This window comes from Numida meleagris, chromosome 4 (genome assembly GCF_002078875.1).
Source record: "Numida meleagris isolate 19003 breed g44 Domestic line chromosome 4, NumMel1.0, whole genome shotgun sequence".
Taxonomy (NCBI): Eukaryota; Metazoa; Chordata; class Aves; order Galliformes; family Numididae; genus Numida; species Numida meleagris.
This window is the reverse complement of record NC_034412.1, coordinates 67,381,882-67,397,767: the sequence shown is the minus strand read 5'-3', so window position 1 is coordinate 67,397,767 and position 15,886 is coordinate 67,381,882. Positions and strand designations below refer to the sequence as shown.

At 34.4% G+C, this 15,886-nt stretch overlaps 1 protein-coding gene across 1 annotated transcript in view; it reads left to right on the top strand.

Annotated features, from left to right (window-relative positions):
* Positions 1 to 14,151, top strand: part of MTNR1A (melatonin receptor 1A) — a 49,886-nt gene extending 35,735 nt beyond the window's left edge. Inside the window, exon 2 of the mRNA XM_021396959.1 lies at positions 13,283 to 14,151. Within this exon, the coding sequence (XP_021252634.1) occupies positions 13,283 to 14,151 (869 nt within the window). The remainder of the gene's footprint in view (positions 1 to 13,282) is intronic.

Genomic DNA, 15,886 nt, shown 5'->3' with positions numbered 1-15,886 from the left:
TTGATAACACATCAATGATTTAGTTATTGCTGAGCAGTGCTGTACAGAGTCAAGTATGTTTAAACTTCTTGTACTGTCCTGCTAGCGCGGAGAGATGTGGGACAACAAGAATTTGGAAGGGAACAGACCTAGAACAGCTGACCTAAACTGGTCAAAGGGATGTTCCATACTACATGACATCACAGAAAAAAAATAAATTAAAAACTGGAGAATTGGCCAGGCTGGCACCTGCTACTCAGAGACTGGCTGGGAATCAGAGGGCACGTGATGTACAATTGTTTATTTCTGTAAATATGTAAATACATATTATACACATCATACATATTGTAATATATAATTAAGATATCAATAATATTGCATATACACATAATAATATATATTATATAAGATATCATAAATATACACTGTATAATAGTATATACAATTGCAATTTATATTATATTATTATCACTATTCTTTTTTTCTTCTTTTCCTTTTCTATACTAGTGAATAGTTTTTATCTCAACTCACAAGTTCTATTTTGTTGCTGTTTTTTTCTGGATTCTCTCCCTCATCACACTGGGAGAAGGGATTGAGATTGACTGTGTGGTGACTAGTTGCCTGCTGGTTTAAACCACAGAATAAGGGCATATCTGGATAAGATTAAAACCCCGGAAGGAAGGGGAGATGACTTTATCTCTCAGAAACAACTGAGCCGTGTCAAGAAAAGCAAGCACCATCCAAGAAGCACCAGGCACAGAAAGACACTGCTAAGAAGAACTGAAAGCATTTTCCCCTAAGAAATGGGGAAAAGAGGACCACAGGAAAACATAAGAGTGCTTGAGCTGAAGTAAATTATCCTGGAAGAAAGGATCCACCTTGAAGTTGTGAAACAAAGCAGGGAGAAGCTGGTTTCTTTTTTCTTCCCTGTCTTAAGTGATTTTCTTTATTGAACTTACCATAAGGAGAAAATAAATAGATTTTTAATCTCTGACCAGCTCAACATGCTGCCACACCAGGTTTACAGAAAGGTTGATCTCATTAATAAAATATGATAAAAAATATCTTAAAGAGCTCACATTGCCATATTTCAGATATTGGAAATTCTATTAAAAATCCCCTTGGACTTTTCTAAAATATGAATTCAAGTCTATTATGAAATGAATATAATAACAACAAATACTACTATTCTTCATCAGAGATGCACAAGTTCAATAGAAGGGTTTGTAGGAGGTTTTTTTACATTACCAAAACAGTTCCTTCTGCACTGTGAACTGACCAGTTTTTCTTCACACAAATGAAGGCTGTTAACCTGGGTGTATATGTGTTTTGAAAAAGTGAAGAATCTTTTGGGGAAGCTATTCTGCTGTTAGTTTTATAAATACATTAATCTGATAATGCATACATTTTTATGCTCATACATGGAAACAGCAAAAGTGACTCAGAGGAGTTCAAGCTGTCTTTCACTTCCAAAACTGCTGGAGGAATCTTTAATCTCTTCACCTACAAAGCTAAATGCAAATGTTTCTGAAACTAAAGGAAGAAAATCTAGGGCTCTTTAGATGAGATGTGGAAGATAAATACTTTTTGTTTCTTTTTAATGTTCAGTCTCTTATTTGTTATGTGGCTGTTGATGTATATTAACAGACACTTGTAGAACATTTTACAGGGATAATGTTTAAAAGATGAAGTGATTATTTCTTATTAGGAAAGAAAGGGAAAGGGTCTATTTGGTGTTGCCTTACCACTTGAACACTACTCTTATTATACTTCTCATAACCTTCATATCAAGTTTTGCGACATGGTAGAAATACACTCTATCTTTGACATACAGATTGTACAGACCCTCTTTTTGGCATCCTTTCAGCAATATAGATTTAGATAATTATCCTACTTTTCTTGATTTGTGCAGCTTTTTTAGCTTCCAAACTAGAAATGTTGTTATCTGCATTGTTAAATGTTGATAAATAATGAAGTACGTTGACACACTAAAAACCTATACCTAAAAAAAGACAGAGAACTCAGGAGTAAGGTTCAGAGAGAGAACATGGTAAGATTTTGCTGAATATTTAAAAGGATACTATCTTTAGCTGTCTATATTTAGCTACTCATCTTGCTTAAAAGATTTTTTGTAAGATTCTCTCTTACATAGTCAAAGATAGAAAGGCTCAGAAGAGAACAAATTGGCATTAATAAAGGAAAGGAGCTCCAACAGCCAAGGTTTTATATGCATACTATTAAAAGACTAAGATTATATTGGTGGATTGGTTTTCCAAATCTATTATGTTTTCACAGTGAGATTTCACATACTTTTTACTGTGCAGATACTGAACTTGATTTTACAAACTGTGTTTGGACTCCCAAGGTGAGCAGTGAAAGTATGTCTGAGTCATAATAAAAATTACTGGGTACTAATACTTCAGATGAAGTATCATAGCATAGGTTTTATATGCTGCTACTGTACTGAAATTACCATAATAAAAAATCCAATACTTTTGAGATCAAGTATTGGTTTCAGCTATTTATTTCATTCTATTTGACAGGCACTACAGGTTAAATAGAATACTGAGTGATAAGTTTGAAAGACATACGTACGTATGGACACTCAACCATATTTAGGTATTTCTCTCCCATTAGCTAGTTTCACAGCCTAGATGTCTTCTTACTACAATTACTGATAAACTTAAATAACAGAAAAATAAAATGCTTTCTGAAAAAATCCACAGTACTATTCATGAAAAAAAAGCCACCGCCACTCAGACAGGATAAAAGTAATTAAACAACCCATTGACTCATTTGAACTTGTATGAAGTTCAGCAAAGGTAGCTGTTTCAGCCAATAGCATCTAGTCACAAGAGTTTTTCTAAGGACATAATGTTTGGCAAGTTCATCATCATACCAAACTACTTGTCTCCATGTAAGAGAGCACTTATTAAAGAACTTAATTCAATATTCTTAGGATAAATGGCATAAATCGTAACTCTTCTTAATTTTTCTAATATGCATTAAAGAGAAAGTTCATGTGTTTACTAATTAACTAGACAAGTGGATACTGAAAAATTTTAGAGTTGTATGATAGTATTTTCTAAAGAGAAGTAAAGTCCCACGAAGAGACTGACTTCAGTTGTAAAATCTTATCATGGTACATTGTGAAATACCTGAAGTTTTCTGAGATAGTTAACTGTCAAGTTCCGTGGATTAATGCTGTAAGTATTGGAAATAGCATTAGAAAATTGAGAAAATATTTTCTCTAAATCCATTTTAACTCTCTTAGAGGACTAGAAATTAGGTCTTCAGCAATAAATAAATAAATAAATAGCTGCAGTGAAATTATCTATTTTCTCTAATTTTTTTTATAAATATAAAAACACAGTTTTTACCTTAGATAGTATAGTGCCTTAATTTCCTCTAATATAAAATGCCATCTGTAACTTAAGGTTGTATCAACAAAGTACATATATATATATATAAAATACGTATGTAATAAAACAAATGTTTCTGAATCAATTACACTAAACAGGTGCTAAAATCTGATAATTAATTATATGTTATATTATAATCAGGGCAATAGTGAGTGAACTACCTGTTGCCTTCAATTTCACATAAATCTATCCTGCATCATATAATTAAATCCATGTTTTAAATTATACAAAGGGTGAACTATGCTGTTACTTCTAAGATTTTACACACATAAATTATCAGGACTAACAATTTAATTGCTTGCTGCAGCAATTCTGCACAGATTTCTCCCACCAACTTGTTCTTTCTAAGAAAGATATCTGAAACCTCAGTTGTTGCCTTGTCATATTTTGAATTTGATTGACACTCAGTGTAATTAGTTTAGGTTGAATTTGTATTTCTCAGCGTATTTTCACTCCAGTCCTATAGCTGGTGTGGGTGGCCAAGAAATTGCAAAGGCACATGCTATAAGAAAGGGATTCTTTTGGCAGGCTACAGACTTAAACATAAAGAGGAGGATAGTGTAGGTATTTCAGTGTTGGATTAGAAGAGTCTATTCTGGTCCATTAGCTACAGTCCATTTCTCAAAGTTTATGAAACTCTTTACAGAGGAACTACTCATCATGGCATCTTCACTCTCCCTTAGTCCATAGTTGTAATTTTTTCATTTTGAGCATTAGAGAATACAGATATTAACATCCTTAGCCTGCCGCCATGAATACACAAGTTCCAATTCTTTGTCTTCTTTTAGTTTCAAATGGTAAATGTATCTCCCAGGCTATAGAGGTGTTACCATCTTGCTACTGTGGTTTATTTAAACCAACAAAACTGACTAACGTTGCAAATAAAATAGTGTTTATTCTGGTGAATTTCCCCTGATACTTAATACAATTTATCTTGCTCTGTGTGGCCTGGGATCCTTCCGCTTCTGTTTTTCATTGTGGCACAGTAGAGAATGTAGATATGAAAGGAAGGCAAGACGTGTTGGAGGCAGCTGTGTCTTTGGTAATGACACAATGGAATTAATATCCCCTAGAAACCATCACACTGATGAAGTGGGGAAGTAATACAGAATGTTTCTGCGTCTTCTCACCTTTTTAAGAACATGAGAGAAAAAAAAGGAAGGAAGGAGAAAGAAGGGAGACAAAATATTTCTTGGAAATCTACATTTCCAACATAAAGGATAAAAGACATAAAGTTGGAATAAATCACAGAAGAAAGAAAAAGAATGGAGAAAAAGGGAATTAATAGAGGAAGTGAGAGCAAACACAAAAACGTCTAAGTGACATTTTCTATACTTGTATTTTCCAGTTTCCTGACAGAGGTCTCACTGTTACAGACATTTGGGAAAGAACTGACAGGACTGTTTTAAGAACTCATTTGATTAGAATAGCTGTCTACTGTGGACTCTCAGTTAAATGTGGGATTGGTTGAATGACCACCTATATCGTTAACAGTCATAACAGAAAGAAAATTCATTATTTTGTACTCTTGATAGTTTTTTTTCTTTTTTTCTTCCCATCAATAATTCTGTGGACAAAACCAACCATAAAACCCTATTGCATAAAAATTTGACTTTCAAATAGATTTAAGAAAGATTTCATATTTTCAGTGTGGAAGCCCACTGTATCTTTACCTTCATGCTTTTTTCTACTTACTTTCTCATAATACAAACTAGAACTTGGAGGGGAAGAGGCTGTGTTTTTCCATTTTCCAGCACCATTCCTGACTGATCTATGAGATTTTGTAGAAATTCAAATCATTATATTCCACGTGTATCCATCTCTGCCATTTCTTGCTTTTTTTCTCTGTCCTTTATTTAAGTCTCTGAAATGCATTATGGGTTTTATTTATCTAAGCTGTGATAGCACCATTTTCTGTCCTTCCATTTATTTCCAGTCTCCAGAGCAAATGCAACTGAAAGGGGAAGAGGTGACCTTATCTTTACAGTGCTATGATGCAGTTCAGCTGTGTGATCCTTTGACATCAGCAGCATTGTTATTCTAATCGTTTTCATACAGCCAGCTGAACTGAGATGACAACCTTAGTGTTCTGTAACATCTGGCCGATACATTGTTGAAAAACTGGCAGTTCTGTAGGATTCTTTTCCTCCCAAACGAATTGTAAAAATGAGAGATAGAAAAGATCAAATTGGAAGCAGTAATATAATTCCCTTCTGTAAAAGTGGGTAAGTTACTCAGGGAAATCTAGTTGGCTTCTGAAATACTCTCATCATGGGAGAAGAAGCTGATGTTCAAAGGGAATAGATGCCATGACCTTGAAATCACACAAGCCCAATGATCGGCAGGAAGCCAGGCCAGATATTGGTGCCAAAAACCAAAGTTGCAGACCAAGTCTGCCTGTGCTGGCTTCTAATTTTCACCTGCAAGACAGCAGGGTTTGTTGATTCTCTTCAATGTCCATACAAGACTTCTTGATATTTTATGCTATGTTCATTCTCTTCCTAAGGTTGAAGAGACAGAACAAAATCAAAGTTAAGTATTATTTAAAGAGAATTAGATCTAATTGTATTACTTGTCATGACTTCTGCATTTTGGTGAAGAACATCCACAGAACTGACAAACTATATATTTATTCACTGAGTGGTGTATAACTATAGTGATACTCATTTTGAGTATCAGAAATATCCATACAGCACTTCAAACTTTCATCCAACAGCAATTAAACTGTTTATATTATCATCATATACTGGAGATTTTTCAGTGCATTTTTTAAAAAACTAAGTTGTTCAATTTCCCAAGAGTCACTTTCAGCTGTTATTCCTAAATTATAAACCTAAAAAGGAATATGACAATTCCAATGTAATTAAATCTTCATACTAAAGCAAATATCTATTAGCTAGATGTTATTCTGATGAAATTGTAGAGGTTTCGGTATAAGAACAGAGAATCACAATTTGCTGCTGCATCTAAAAGTATCTTGTAAATGAACACACTGTGTAGATCCTTTAGGCAAAATATTTCATGACACCATATAGTTTAACAGAATGGTAGGTATATCTTTAGATTCAGTATTGGATCAGACTACTAGTATTTAAAATCCTTTTTGAACCTTCATTTCTTATACATCCTTAAAAAACCCATACCCTGACCCTGACCACCTTGAGATCTTTAAGACCAGACCCACAAAAGGACTACAGTCAAGTCCTCTCTATTCCTACATTAGGTGCCTAGATGTGCAATGGCAGTCCAGGCTTTTAGTTATTGCTGCTTTTCTCAGCTGCTTTATATTTCATGGCACATAAATTTGTCCACTGGCTAACACCACCCTTATCAGCACATCCAGAAATACCTCTCTTGCTAGTGTTGAGTTGTTTGGTGTTCCATGCACTTACTACCTCTGCTCCTTAGTATAAATTAAGTATTCCCATCATGTGAGAAGTCTAATACAAGAGACATTTCAAAGCAGCCATGACATGTCACACAGAACTGCCAGAGGCAATTTACATCCCCAAGTCTGTAGCACTCATCCATCATACGGACTCAATTATTTTCTCTGCCTGACAGTAAAACTTTCCTATCATGAGCAAAGAACAAAGACTTCTAGACTGGAAGAAGGAAAGCAGTAGCAGTCTCACTCATGTGTGTGCCACTGGACAACAGAGAAGTTTATGTCCCCTGCATACGTGCCAAACTGCTGGAATCATGTGTACATACTTTGGCTACAGCCAGTTTGAACCTGACACCAAAATCCTCCATTTCTTTGTGCTGATTATTATATAACCCCTCAGTGCCATTTTCTGCCAATTACTTCATGTATCTAATTTTCTTGACCAGAAGATGGCATGAGCATTTCAAATTAAATTGCTGCTGTAGCTTCACTGGAAGTCTCTCTATGATAACTAGTATAATCTAAATACAGTATAACATTTTCTTTTCAGATCTTTCCTCCATGCTGTGCTGATTATGTCAAATTTTCTTCAATTTGCAGCACAATGGAATGAAGTATTACAGTACAGGTTACTCTGATAACATAAATTAAAATAAAAATCTGTTCTTTCCTATCTTTCAAATATACTGTTATGCAGTTCTCTAGCTTTTCAGACCTATAACATTCAGCATCCTGAATTTCCATCAAATAAAGTTAAAAGTTCAGGCTATTTAGGTTCTTCCAGTACCTAAATCTCTCTGTGACACTCAGAATTTCTACTTTGGCAAGAATATAAATGATTCTGAACTGTGATTATTTAATACTTTCTCCTCGATGCTAACATGCTCCCTGCTCAACATCATTAACAGCTGTCACCAATTGCTATGTCTGTAATTACACAGTTGTCTTCGTTAGTATCCCAACTAGATGAGAGTGGACCTAAAATCCCTTCTATTATGAGAGGTGCACTTTCAAATGAGGCTTTAAGAAAATTTCTAAATAATATAAAGTCTTTTTTCAGTTTAGAAGGAAGAAGAAAGAGGTTTTCTGACAAGTGTTAAAAGCTAAAATATACATTGTGGCCTTTAAGCTATTTATATTTGCTTGCATTACCACCTGCAAGATGAGGGTTAATTTGCTAATCAGAAGCAAAAGCCCACAGGCCCGTCACGCTATTTAAATTTAATGTGCATGTGGACTTCTTGATTCAGGCCAAGTTTATAAATAGCATCTTTAGTTTAAAAATAGGCTTTTCAGATCTAAGGGAGTTGATATTATGATATGTAAAGTCAATGAAGCTCCCAGGAGTAACTGGAGCTTATGTAATATTTATTCCTACATTTCTGCTCAGCTGTTTTGTGCCAATTTGATGCTGATCTGCAAGGATTGTTAGTTTCTTAAGCATTTAAAAACTTCCTTCAGCGACACTGGGACTGTCTGCGCTTTCTTGTGTAGATAACTTCGCTTGCCTTTGAGATTTTGCTTAAGAAACAGTGGTCGCTTGCCCCCTCTTAAAGATATTTTTGTTTAATAGATTTTATTACATATTACCTTTGTGAAATCCCAATCTGTGCTGCCAGGTACAGTAAATTTCTCATAGTAAATTGATTCTAGAAAGATTCTGGACAGATAAGTCTTTTCTTGAACTCATATGACTGTTTAAAGTCATGACTGGTTAAAATCTCCCTGAGAAGGGCTGCCGAGTATGTATAGCTCAGCCCTGTCTCCAGATACATGAAAAAGAGTATTTTATTAAATTTGCATTAGACACTAACAAAAACAGCTTTCACTTCTTGATTTTGTAGTTGGTTGTGATATTTTAAAAAGTGAAACACCAGTGCTAATGGGACAGCATTTACAGCAAAACTGTTCACAAAACAGGAAACAAAAACTAGATCTGTCATCTGTCATTGAGACACCATTTTGTTCATGGAAATGTCTACCCATGGAAGAGAAACCGAGGAAAGACCAATAGGTATTTTTACCAAATGTCTTTCTAGTGAAGGAAGCCCAACTCATAGGAGCAAAACATGGCAAACTAAATATTATTGTTAGACTTCTAATTTTGTTTTCTTCATAAACTAGCCTGTTGTCTCATTTCCTGTGATGTTTATATACTTGAATCAGAGGCTTACTCACTCCTACCATCCTGTTGCAGAGTTACAAGTTTTCTGAACTGCTTGTTTTGCTAGCTCTCAATCAGTGCCGTCATTTTTGCTCAATATGATCATGTCACTATAGTGCACTGTTCAGTTATGACTGTGAGGTATCACTTTTGAATTTCCTACTTCTTGCTATACGTTTAATGCACCTAATATTAGTCTTGTTTTCACTTAGCAGCACATAAAGTCAGCATTGAGTTAATGAGAAACGTTTCAAAATGCTGTGAAATCTATAGCTATCCTTGAAGAAAATCAGTAAAAGTATTAGAGTGATTAGAAATGGGTGTTTTAAAATCTAAATTAAAACTTTGGTACCATTAAATATATGAAAATGATAAACATGAAACTCTTGTGACGTGATATTTGAATAAATCACAACTTCTAGAAAATCTGGTCTAAATTTACAGCAAAGTATCCTGTTAATTAAGCCTAGTTATGGAACAGTCAGAAATGACAGCACGTCTGGCAGTATCTGAGAGCTAATAAAAAGAGACAGTCAATAAGAATGGCATGGAACTGGTAGTTAGAAAGTAAGTTTGGTCTCATAACTGTTTCAACATTGCAAATGTTTTTACTAACCTCTGTCCATAAAGACACACTTAACATGTAAACGTTAAAGAGAGAGCTGAGCCAGTGGCCACTGAAACAAAACCTTTGTACTTGACTTCAATAACAGCTGCATTAGTTTTGCCTAAAAACAAAAGGATCTCCAGTTAGCATAAAGACTTTATGTTCCTCTTAGCTAAATTTGGTACAACCTGAAGCATTAATTAAAATTAATTTAAAATGGGAAATGTAACACTTATGCTGCAAAATGTAGCACTATGATTAAAACATGATGTCTGGAAAGCATTTGTAATAAGAAGGCAATACATTATTTATATGATGAAGAATTTGAAATAAATAAACAGAAATAGTGACTTAGCATCCAGTATTTAAAGGTACAGAAATATCTTTACAAAAAAAGGAGAAACATTAGCTTTGCCACTGTTGCAAGCAAGCAAAAGGACGTCTTCACTACAATTCCTTCAGATTGACTTGGTACCAGAAAGTTCTGGCTGGAGTTTCTAATGGCTTTAACATTTTGCTATTCATTCCTTAGGTAAGGAGACACACAGCACCACAGCAATTGTAATATTTTTCCATTCATATCCTGCACTTAAGTTTCTGGAAATTTCTGAAGACATACTAATTCCTATTAATTTCTGGATCCATTTAGTACTCTATCTAGGGAATATCAATCCACACAGTAATTTATATGTTATGCAGATGCTACTTGCTGTTGATGCGACATCTTATAGTTCTTATTTGATGCCATGTTATTAATTTTGACATTGGGACAATTAATATTCCATGTATTTTTATAATTTGCCAAGGACACATTTTTTATACACAGTTTATGTCAACTCGCGCTCTTGGAAAAATTGAGTTGTCTGGAAAAGTACTTGTTTGTTTTGTATTGCTTTACTGCAGTTTTTTTCTTTATTATTTAGCAGGTAGGTCTGATGTTGCTACATGTTAGCTGAGCAGAATAATTTCCTTTTTTTAGTAGGAATGGTGAAAGTGTTTAACAGAACATTGCTTTAGATTGCATCTAAAAGCACAGCCTGATAAAGTTGGTGACTATTAGATTATCTTCTCACATACATCCATACCACAACAGCTGCTTAAGCTCATTCAATTGCAAAGTCAAGAAATTAAACTTTATATTCTTTCAGCCAACTGGTGTTAATGCTCTGTAATGAGTTCTTTACTTACATAAATCACATTTTTTCACAGCAACCTAATCTCAACCTATTAGGAGGAAGAATACTTTTTGTTCAATGAAGACTGCTGAAGCCTACTGAAAAGAACGTCTGGGATTACCATGGCCCCCAAATTTGTTGAGGCCTGAAATTTCTCTTATTCATAGACAGAACACCTACTCTTCCTAGATTTATTTTGTTTCCTAAGCATTTCTAAATCAGATCAGAAAAAAAAAGCACTACACCTTTCTTTTATCCAACAGAGGGCAAAAAGAAAACATGCTTCTTTCAACATTTCTCTTATCAATAGCTGAACCTTTTGTCTCAAGTGTGTCAGTAATGATAATAATGACAGTATTCAGGTAGATCACTAGCAGACATTGTAGTGGATGGCATAGAGAAAGGTTTGATATGGGCAGAGCTACGCAAAAAATATATAAGCAAACGTAAACAGGATTCTTCAAGTATTCTTTAAACAAGGTCCCAGCTCTTCTTCCCATCCGGAGTTAGCCATTTCTTCTAATATACAGCATTTGAGGCAGGAGAGGATGTTTGGAAACTCACCAATACCAAATTTTAATCACCTTTCAATTTCTCAGTTCCTAAGTTAAACACAGAGCTCTGAGTTTCATCACTCTCTTTATTCGTGCTTGTGTCACCTGCCAACGTGTCAGGGGAAAATTCTGAAAGCAACTTTTTTTTCCCTTATCCTCTTCTGGTTAAAGGAGCTCTGATGTTTCTGCTGAAATGATCTAGAATTGTGCTAAAGCCTACAGGATAAGCATATTTCAGCCTGGCAATGAATGTGAAGACAAAAAGAAGAAACTACAGAGACCATAGAAAGAGGGACATCTCTAAATCCAGATACAAAATTTATGAAAACTATTATAGCAATCTTCTAACTGAGGCCATTTATCCCAATTGCTATGAGTATAAATGCCAAACGTAGTATTTCATGCTTGTATCAAAGCTTTGAAAAAAAAAGCAATAAGTAGAATCCTGAGCTAAATAACTGCTGTATTTTTATCTATATTTGTTTGCAGAGTTAATGTTTCTACACAACTATGTAAAGCATACGAATAGAGAGAATATGTATTTAATTTTTTTCAAGTAAAATACTAAAAAAATATTTTTTGAGAATTAAATGTCCTATTAGTCCATAAGTACTTTTACCTTTTTTCTTAAAATATTTTTATTTATTTGTATTTTTTTTCTGCTCAAGATAAATGCATAAAACACTTTACAAAAGCTAACTTTGATTATTATTAAGCTAGCAATATATTTTCTTTAAGGTTACAATAGCTTATATTTCATCTTCTATGAATAATCTTAAGAGTTCCAAAATACAGTCCCAAACATAAACTCCTTTGTATACTTATACACATGTATGTACATGTACACATTTATACATTTCTGTTGATAAGAACATGAATAACATGACACATATATGTGGTATGTAGTAGTTATTTTTCAAAAAAATGAAGAGAAGCCGTATCAGTGTATTTTGTGACCTTCTCCTTAGAACCTAGAATTGCTGGGAGGCATTCAGATGGGTTATTACTAAAGTAGTCATCTCAAAAAAAAAAAAAAAAAAGAGAGAGAGAGAGAGAATATATAATCTGGACCAAAAAGAATAATTCAAAATTAATGTAATTATGACAGATTCCTTTGTCTTTGAGAGTTCAACCAAGAACTAAAACACCATAAAATAATGTCTCCTCATTTAAGTTAAAAAAACTGATCTAAGAGAATACTAAATTTTTCAGTTAGGAGACAGATAAGAATGTGGCATTAGTAGTCTGAGGGAGCAGTCATGTTCATCACCTGACATAACTTGTTTTACTGAAGACTACATCTCTCAATTTAGGAAAGACAACTTATTCCGTGATCAGCTAGACTCTTAGAAATTCTTATTCTTATTTTAATTTCCAGAGATACTACTTCCCAAAATATGAATTTCAATGGTATAGTTAAGTGCTATCCAGAAGATTCAAAAAGGTGATGTCACTTTAATGGAAGCTTGAAATACAAATGGAAAAGCAAACTTCCATTTCAGAACTGAAAAAAAAAAAAAAAAAAAAAACAAACTACAGAGTAATGTAAGGAAAGGGAATTAAATTAAATACAGAAGGTGATTGTAAGTTTTGAAATGTATTAGTGATCATAGATTTATGCTGATTTTTCAAGAAAGACTATGTATTTAAAGACAAAGCAAGGCTTAAAGTTATGAATATTTTAATATGATATGAATATTGGGTCTCTGTGATTAGGAGAATCCAAATAAATTAAATGATAAAAATAGTAGGTCCTGGTAGTTAAACCCCTAGACATTTTTCTTTTAGGTGGTGCAGACTTAAACAAAGTGTCCTTTTTAGATTAAAAATGAGTGTCATTTCTTATATGTGAAAATTAATTTCAACCTATAAACTAGAACTTAATTAAATTTAAAGTGTTCCACTAAGGCTGGTCATTAATACATTGTGCGCAGAAGTAATGGAAGAGAGCAAAGGAGAAACTAATACATGTATTTTTATATTTATTTTACAGGAAATATATTTGTGGTAAGCCTGGCAATTGCAGACTTGGTCGTAGCAATCTATCCATATCCACTGGTCCTCACATCTGTATTTCACAATGGATGGAATCTGGGATACCTTCACTGCCAGATTAGTGGCTTCTTGATGGGCCTAAGTGTCATTGGATCGATTTTCAATATTACTGGCATTGCTATCAATCGATACTGCTATATCTGCCACAGTCTCAAATATGACAAGCTGTACAGTGACAAGAATTCTTTGTGCTATGTGGTTCTTATATGGGTCCTAACAGTTGTTGCTATCGTGCCCAACCTGTTTGTGGGATCTCTACAGTACGACCCCAGGATTTACTCGTGCACATTTGCACAGTCTGTGAGTTCAGCATATACAATAGCTGTGGTGTTTTTCCATTTCATGCTTCCCATAGCCATAGTTACTTACTGTTACTTGAGAATATGGATCCTTGTTATTCAGGTAAGGCGAAGGGTTAAACCAGACAACAACCCCAGACTGAAACCACATGACTTCAGAAACTTTGTAACCATGTTTGTGGTATTTGTACTGTTTGCAGTCTGCTGGGCTCCTTTGAACTTCATTGGCCTTGCTGTGGCTGTTGACCCAGAAACCATAATCCCTAGGATTCCAGAGTGGTTGTTCGTATCTAGCTATTACATGGCATATTTCAACAGCTGCCTTAACGCCATCATATATGGACTCCTGAATCAGAACTTCAGAAGAGAATACAAGAAAATTGTTGTCAGTTTTTGTACAGCAAAAGCTTTTTTCCAGGACAGTTCTAATGATGCAGCAGACAGGATGAGAAGTAAACCTTCTCCACTGATTACAAACAACAATCAAGTGAAGGTGGACTCTGTGTGAAAATGGGAACCTTGTTACTTTCACTCCACAGCACCCAAAAAAAGAATCTGTTTTATTAGACCTACTGTTGAATATTATAGTGAACTCTCTATTCTACATTGAAGGCACTTTGATCAAAATCTTTGCATGATATTTGGGAATCCAAGTTACAGAGCCTTTACGTACAGATCTTATTATACAGTGGTATATCTTTCATATAACAACACAGTGATATCCTTGAGGGAATTACAATACAAATTATGCATGGATACTTTTTTTCCCCTCTCAAATGGAGATAAAGAATTAGAGACAGAATGAAACAGAAATATCCATATTACCTGGCTCAGTGAAAGAAGCCACAAAACTATTACCACCACTCTCTACCTGCGTGCTTTGGCAAAGTTATGATCCTGATTCTAAAATCTCTGAGAACTTATTTTAAAAGATGAAATCAGGTCATATTTTAGGAAATCTGCAGTGAGAATTATTTACATTAAACCTCTCCAGACCTCCTAGTAATAGCATTCCCAACTGACTTCTCAAATTCAAAATAGTTTTTAGGGGAAGAAATATAACCGAGTTATTATTATCAAAGCTACAGAGAGAGGAGGATAAACTGGAAAGAAAGAAAAGTGATATGATTCATCTTCTCAAGCCATTTGGGAGAGGAGGAGAAAAAATACAAAACACCATTTTTTTCTGAAGACACAGTAATTCACAAAATTGGAAAGTTCCCCAAAAGAGATTCTGGAGAGACAGATCCTAGAAACAAAAGCAAGGAAAGACCAGTATTTCTCACTTCTATGTGGTATGGAATTTCTGAGCCTTTACAAGAACGCTTATGCTTTTAAAAGTGACAGTGGGTAAGGAAGGCATTTTGTCTGATTTGTTGAGTCATAATCTCATTTCACCCTGGGAAATTACAAATATTTACAGAATGAGCACGTGACATCTTTCTCAACTTGATCTCCTGGGCATAGTAAAAGATTTATAGGTTATTTTGTAATCTGCCATAGATAAGCTCTTCAAAATAACCAGCGTTTACCATGGTTATGAAAATAATACTCACCTAGAACAATTAAACACCTTTAAATAATAAAGAGAAAATGCTACTTATGATGCTGCTCCAAGGAGAAATACATGACTCTCAGGACAGGACCTGTTAGGTGGACTTTACACAGACAGCAGGTGCCTATTCATTGAGAGGAAGCACACTGTGAAATGAGAAAGTATAGCTAGACAGCCTGTCTCCTTCAACAATGCATCTCTGTTGATAAAAAAAAGTCCTCTGATGGTGGAAGGAAATTGACAATAGGATTCACCTTCAAGCTGACCTTATAGAGAAGGAACATTTAACTCTGGAAAGATACTGCAACTGTCATACCTTTTCGTACTCAAGTGTTCGTACCTATACCAATGTTCAATTACACTTGAGCTTTTCCAAGCCAATTCCAGTCTCTTCAACCGGACTAAGAGTTTTTAATAGCTTGTAAAACTTTTGCTAATCTGTATTGAAAAGCAGACTCATCTAAGTAACTCATTTGAATAATTACTTGCTGTACTGGAGATTTTCTTGAGTTTGTACGTCTTAGAAACCAACAGCCACTCTATATTTATATAATTCCTTAATGCTGACTAGAAATCTAACAGTATCTTATCTTTCTTGGGTCATAGATTAGTGTACATTTGACTCAATATTAACAATGAACTAAAGAGAACACATTCATATTTACTTGAAAACCCTACTGACATTTAG